Below are 7,500 nucleotides of genomic sequence, written 5' to 3'. Positions count from 1 at the left end.
AATAGCTTCTATTAATCGGCCAATGTGTTCTTTTGTTAAAGAGATAGAATGAAGTTTGAGGAAGATTTGACTGCTATTTCTAACATGTCAAATGACCAAGTGGAGGAACTCACATCTCGTCTAATGAGTGTCTGTTGTTTTCTGTTTGTTTCAGGAAGCGGTTAACTGGATTCGTAATTAGAAGCTAACTTTAATGAATCTGCTCAGTTTAGAGATGCAGTCTAGAAAGATGTGTTTGTGTTACATGTTTAAATAAACAAAATTATAAAGGGAACAAATAAACTGGTCTTCCGTCGGTTACGATGATGAACGTTCCAGTCAATCCGATAAACGGAACAGCCTGCTCGTGAAATTAACATGCAAGTGGCTGAGTACTCCACAGACACATGTTCATTTAATGTAATTCTCATAGAGTGTAACAAATCTGGCCCTTTGAAATACAGGTACGACACATTTTTGCTATCTGAGTTGACTGAAGCAACGGGACATAAAGTGTCTTGTTCAAGAACACAACGCGCCGCCGGGAATCGAACCTTTCAATAAAAGGTTGAAAGTGGAATGCGGTTAGAATGTTGCAGGAACGAATCACAAGATATATTCTGGAAGCCAAGTGAACCAAGAGGAGAACTTGGAGTAGACCGAGACCGGGATGATTGGATAATATCCATAGTCTCGGTTGGTTATGCCTGGTTGGTTTCCAGACGGAAAGGGTAGGACCGTATGGAGGAGGAGCCTGAGGAGAGTGGGCAGAAAAGATGAAGGGATGGAAAGTGCTGAAGTAACGGATCCAAAGCAAAGCAGTGAGAGAGGGAAATAAATCAGAGCAGAGCCAAACTCGAATAGAAAACATTGTTTTTATTTTACATTACATAAATGTAATCTAATCAGTATGTGAGGTCAAGGTAGGGAGGTGTAGAATGGTTAGAGATTGGACAAAATGTCTTGAGCTATTTGTTCCGACTTTTTTACATTCTGAATTCAAATTTCGTCGACGATAATTTTTGCCTTTCACCATTCCAGGGTCGATAAAATAAAGGTACCTGTCAAACACTGGATCGATATTAAGCGATTGATTTCCTCCTCCAAAAATTGCTGGCCTTTTAGCTAAACCAACAATTATCAGTGTTGTTGTTGTTGACTTTGTATACCAATTATGTATTGTCGGAGGCTCATGACGTAGTGGTTTAGCGTGTCGGACTCATGATCGTAAGATTGTAGTTTCGATTCTTCTACCGGGCGATGCATTGCTGCGATGGAGTGGCGTCCCATCTAGGGAGGGAAGAATACATATGTCACAGAATCCAGGAAACCAGCTTTATGAGTGCACATCACTCGGGAAGGAACTTTAGCCTTTTCTGTAATATCAGCAGAAATTTTAGAGAAGCAAAAAGCCAGAATTTTTATTTTCTAGTGAGGATGTAGGGAACAGTCGATTAAATCAACTCCAACATTTGACTGGTACTTCACAATTTTTTCTCGTGTTATTAGTGCGATTTACTCGAGAAAAGTACAGGATAAAGCTGTAAAATTATGAGGGAGAAAAATTTGTACCAAACTTTAACGCTAAATTATACATGAGTTCGATTTATACGCGAGTAAATACGGTTTAGTTTAAATCAAATGTGACACTTTTCCACCATGATTTATTTTTGTCCCTGGTCAAATACCTTCTTTTTCTGTGACTTTTATCCAGTCATCATATTCCTACCCAGCATCATCATCACTACATCGTTCTGGTCTCACTCTCTCGCCATCGTATTCTTTTCAGCCAATTCGTCTGACAATTTTTCAACATCTTTCGTTTGCTGAACTCCGTAATTTCTTTGATATTTCAACCACCTGTTAGAAATCGCAGCCAAATCACCTTGAAATCTAGAATCCTAGATAGACTTATGTCGGAAAATAAGATTCGATGGTTTTAGTTGTAACATCTTTTAGCATTATTGTTGTTGTTGTTGTTTTTACATCTCCGATCGCCCGGTCATATTTACTCTGGTAGATTCTCTGAGAGCGGACAGCAGCCTGCTGTCAGAGGTTTCACAAGGTCTCTTTCTGCACATTACAATCTTTGATACTTGCTTGTTAATTATCGTAGGAGACATTCAACGCCCAAGTACCAATCTCAAAATCCTAGCTGTCCCTAACAGAACAGTTTTTGGGGTTTGTTCTGCTCTCATGTCAATTCCGATTTCTTTGACATATTTCTGGAACTTGGTTGTTATTGCTCTGAGTACCCCTACAACTACTGGAATGACAGACACTCTCTTCATAGTCCACATTCTCTGCAATTTCGTCTTTTAGTAGTCTGTACTTACAATCTTTTCTAGTTCTTTGTCATTTATGTGTGCATCTCCAGGTACTGCAATATCTATGATCTTGGTTTCCTTGTTTTTATCTATCGCAACAATAACAAGCATCGATTAGGGAGTAACATTGTATTGTAAAATCTCACAGTATCGTACGTTTCTTGTACTCGGAAACTTCTAGTTCATGGTCGTACCATTTTCGTGCTCTGTCTCGTCCGTACTTTTCACGTAACCTTTAGTGGATGAACTTAGCCATGTTATCATGCCTCCTTTTGTAGTGCTTTTGGGACAGCTTGCTACACTCACTCACAATATGTAAGATTGTTTCGTTTCTGTTACTACACATCCTACAAAAGGGCGATTTGCCACTCTTACCTATTTGGAACTTGGTGTAATTAGTTCCCAAAGCTTGTTTCTGGGCGCTGCTTACCAATGCCTCTGTGCATCCTTTCAGATCACTTTTTCTTAGCCATCTCCAAGTGTTGATCTTGTGTTTTCCTTCGAATTCTCTGTGATATTATCCATGCAGTGGTTCCATTTTCCAGTTGTTTACTTTTTCTTCTTCATCGTGTTTCTTATATATTTGTGGGTGCATCACATTTTCGGTAGGTATTACATTGCTAATTCTAACAAAAGCAAGCGAGGATTCACTCTGCTGTTTGATGTACCATCCCAGACTGTGCAAGGGGTATCATACAAATCACAAACAGCAAGGGCTATAAGCTATCTCCTTGAAATATGCCTCCCTTGATGTTAGCCGTCTCCCAAAATTTTCCACATGAAGTTAATTCTGTATTCCAGTTTTTCATTGATTCCCTAATAAAATTTGATATGTTATCAGATACCTGTACCAGCTCAAGACTTTCTAACGTCCAGGAATGGGGGACTATGTCATACGCTTTCTTATAATCGATCCACGTCATGTAATCGACTAATCCTCTGCCCACAAATTTCAGGCTTTGTATCTTTAGTAGAAAGGGTAATTATTATATCAAGATAAACGATGCATGACGTTGCAGGTGGGGCCCAGTTAGAATTTTTTTCAGGTTGAGTAACCCATCCCACTCAAAAGGTTTCTGAATAAGGGCTGTTTGAGGATGATGACCCAAACACCCATGTTTCCAGAGGTGAATTATTCAAACTCCAACGAATTACTCTCAACACATGGCTATGATGCTCCCCCACTACTTCTGCTCGTGATCAGGGATGCGCATATCGTCAGCCACTAAGGGACATGCTCAACTGGTTAAGGCCAAACAACTGACAAACAAATCTATGGTATTGTCTGGTATTGCATCAGGGCATTTATTATTATTATTATTATTATTATTATTATTATTATTATTATTATTATTATTATTATTGTTGTTGTTGTTGTTGTTGTTGTTGTTGTTGTTGTTGTTGTTGTTGTTGTTGTTATTATTAGTATTATTGTTGTTGTTTATGTGGCAGATATGTGATAAAAGCAGCGACTGTAATTCCAATATGTTCTGTGACCTTCATTACGGTATTTGCGATTATCATCGAACTCTGGGTGAACCTTGCCGTGAGGACAGCCATTGTGAGGGTCACAACATCTGCATGTATGGACAATGTGAAAAACGAGCCAGGGAAACTAGTCGAGGTATTTCCTTAATACGTTTATTTATCTATTTATTAACAAATATTTTATTTTCTTGGTTTCATTCAACCGAGGCCATGCTGATTTTTTTTCTGTTTAATGGGCCAGGCTTCTAATGCTTGTTCTCTAATTGCAATCTGTATATAATATTTAACAATTTCATCGCGATTCCACTCACCATTACTTCATCCGTAATGGATGTGTTGTCTCTGTAGAGGTTGGTAGTTCCAGCCAACGAACGTATTACGCTTTCTGCGTCTGTCTTTACGTTTTGGCCTTTCACCATTTTGAGGTCGATAAAATAAGTACCAGGTGAGCCCTGTGGTCAATGTAATCGACTTAAGCCTCACCCCACCCGAAATTACTAGCCTTGTGCCAAAATTTGGAGCCAATATTCCATAATGGGAGTCTTGTAAAACCAATAATATTAACAATTTCCCACAAATCATCTCTTCATTATTCAACGCATAATTTCTCATTAGTCCTTTAATTCTTATCGCATGAAAAGTCAACAAAATCTATTTAACGTTTTATATGTCGGCCTAGAGACGCCCTCAAATAGCAGCAAAGTCCATTCTAAAGAATAGGTTCACTGTAACCTTTACAAATATTTCTTTAGCGCGTGCACACACACGCGCATGCGCACAATCATACATGTATCTTTTATCCTTGACTTGCTTCTTCTTATCTTTGACTCGCGGCCATGCCGGGGCACTGCCTTGAAGGATTTTTAGTCGAATCAATCGACCTCAGTAATTATGCGCTTATAGACTGGTACTTATTTTATCGGTCTGTTTTGCCAAACGGCTACGTTACGGGGATGTAAACACACCAACAGTGGTTGTTAAATGGTGGTGAGGGACAAACACACACAACCACACACACACACACACACACACAAACAGAAATATACATATATATTCGACGGGCTTTTTTCAGTTTCTGTTCAAATCCTTTCACAAGGCTTTATCGGTTATATAGAAGACATTTGCCCAAGGTGCTACGCAGTAGGACTGTACCTGGAACCAAGTGGTTGGGAAGCAAACTTCTTACCACACAGCCACGCTGCACCGTGAGCAATAATGTTTCAATTTTTTCTCTTTTACAGGGGCACGGTGCCAGACAGATAAAGATTGCGATTCCAGTATGTGTTGTGCTCGAAGACATGGTGAAAGAATTTGCCAACCGAAACTGAAGATTGGTCAGAAATGTTATGTCCCTAAAGGAGGATTGGATTACAGTTTGAACCAAGTATGTCCGTGTTTAGATGGACTTCACTGCAGAACCACCTCGAAAACTAAATCCACAAGGTAAAAAAAAAAAAAACTTTTTCTAATGAAAAAATAAAGGTTCATGGGTGCTGCTCCTTTTTTCCTTCACTAAACAGATTAAAAAATTAAAACTAGGAATAAACTAAAAACAAAAAAAAAACAGATATATGTGAATTCCTCCTACCCCTTCCCCCAAATCCTTATAATTTAACCATTTACGTCAAGGTGCGTTCAACATTGGAAAAAAGTCATTTCTGCTTTGGGTCATAACTCGTGGTTGTTTAATCCTTAACTCAAGCCTGGTAGATTACATTTCTAAATGGATTTACAGTAGTGTTGTCTATTTCCATATTTTTATCCATTCAAGGCAGATGAAATAAATTGTGGTTTTGTAATAAAGTCAAACTTTACAACAGTTTTGTTTCATGCCATACAACAACGGTGACCGAAATATGACTCTCATCGTGACAGTGTGGGACTTCCGAGATAACGCTGGGTGTCTGTGCGAGATTCCTAGAGCTTCTATAAATTCCTGCGAACCGGATTATGAAGTATTGACCGCAAAATTGAAAACTCAAAACTTTCAATGAGTAGAGATTAAGCAGCAGCAGCAGCAACAACAACAACAACAACAATAGCAGCAACAATTCTTTCTACGATAAGTACAAAGCCTGAAATTTGGGGGAGAGCGATAGTCGATTATGTTGACTTGGAGGACTCCACCCAAGAGCGGGAGTAGTAAGATTATACTTACATAGAAAGGAAGGTGGTAGAGGGCTAATATAAGTAGAAGACTGCGTGGAGTTAGCTAGGGTAGATATAGACTCCTATGTAGGTAATCGTGAAGAAGGTTCATTAAAAGCTGCTAGAGTCACAAGACATGGGGAAACCCAAGAAAGAAAACGAAGTAAAAAAACCAGAAAAAAGAACAGAAGTTATCTGACTGGCAGGAGAAGGCTTTGCATGATAGATTCCCAAAGATAATTGCAGCAAATAGTACTAGTGAGACATGATTATGGTTGCAGAAAGGAAAGCTGAAAAGGGAGACGGAATGTTTGTTAGTAGCAGCACAAGATCAAGCATTAAGGACTAATTGGATACAAGCCAAGATAAACAAAAACCAAGTAGATTCCCAATGTAGGTTATGCAAATCAAATGAGGAAAGTGCTCCTCATATAGCAATTGAATGTACATGCCGGCACAAAGAATACAGTAAAAGACATGACAAATTAGGGAGAGCAATCCACTGGGAGTTATGTAGAAAACTAGGATTTGACCATACTGATAAATGATATAGACATGAAGCTAATAAAGTACTGGAAAGTAAGAAAGACAAGATGTTTTGGAACTTCAACATTCAGACTGACAGAGTAATAGAAGCTAGAAGGCCTGATTTGGTAGTAGAATAGAAAGTGTCAGAATATTGATTTTACAGTCCCAAACAATGAGAGAATCAATATGAGAAGTATAGAGAAAATAGTAAAGTACCAGGAACTAACCATTGTATTACAGAGACTATGGAAAGTGTGGGTAAAATGTCTCCTAGTAGCATAGGGAACTATCCCTAAAGATGTGAACAGATGGATAGAGGAAATAGGCATAAAATCCTGTTTAGTACAGCTCTAGAAAACAGTGTTATTAGGGACAGTTAAATAACCCTCCCCCAGCAATTGATGGAGTTTAGTTTCTGTACATTTTTGGTGTTTATTGTACCTGTGCACCTTCCACATACAAAATCTATTTTCCCTGTTAACCCTCCTCTGATATTGCTGCACCTCTTATGTGTCCATAGCTCTTACCGATTGGAGTCTATTTTTCTGTCTGTTTGTATTGCGAAGTTCCAAAGGAGAGTGACTCCCTCGTTATTTACTACATCCTCAGGATGGAGCCTGTACCACTTATCATGGGATTTAATTTTTATTATCATCATCATCATCATCATCATCAGCAGCAGCATCATCATCATCATCATCATCATCATCATCATCATCATTATTATTATTATTATTATTATTATTATTATTATTATTATTATTATTATTATTATTATTATTATTGTTATTATTATTATTGTTTTTTTTCTTCCAGTCGGAAGAGTGGATGGCACTATTACAACTTCTTCGAGCACTTAAGATGCAGCAAATGATGGAGACTACTACTACAACAACAAGGAAACTGTAAATGTGAAACGCCGACACTTCCGCCATGAATATTGGATATCGAAATTATATGTAAACTATGTGTATATAACAGCGACATCAAAGACTACAAGCAACAACAATAAGAACAACAACAACAACAA

At 38.2% G+C, this 7,500-nt stretch overlaps 1 protein-coding gene across 1 annotated transcript in view; it reads left to right on the top strand.

Moving 5' to 3' along the window:
* The window catches only part of LOC106869537 (dickkopf-related protein 3), a 10,161-nt gene that overhangs the window by 2,398 nt on the left and 263 nt on the right, over window positions 1–7,500 (top strand). Inside the window, exons 2-4 of the mRNA XM_014915313.3 lie at window positions 3,759–3,930; window positions 5,036–5,237; window positions 7,287–7,500. The exon at window positions 7,287–7,500 is cut by the window's right edge and continues 263 nt beyond it. Of these exons, the coding sequence (XP_014770799.1) occupies window positions 3,759–3,930; window positions 5,036–5,237; window positions 7,287–7,344 (432 nt within the window). The 3' untranslated portion in view covers window positions 7,345–7,500. The remainder of the gene's footprint in view (window positions 1–3,758; window positions 3,931–5,035; window positions 5,238–7,286) is intronic.

Source organism: Octopus bimaculoides, chromosome 10, assembly GCF_046866305.1.
Source record: "Octopus bimaculoides isolate indiv1 chromosome 10, ASM4686630v1, whole genome shotgun sequence".
Classification (NCBI taxonomy): domain Eukaryota; kingdom Metazoa; phylum Mollusca; class Cephalopoda; order Octopoda; family Octopodidae; genus Octopus; species Octopus bimaculoides.
This window is presented reverse-complemented; position numbering and strand designations above follow the sequence as displayed.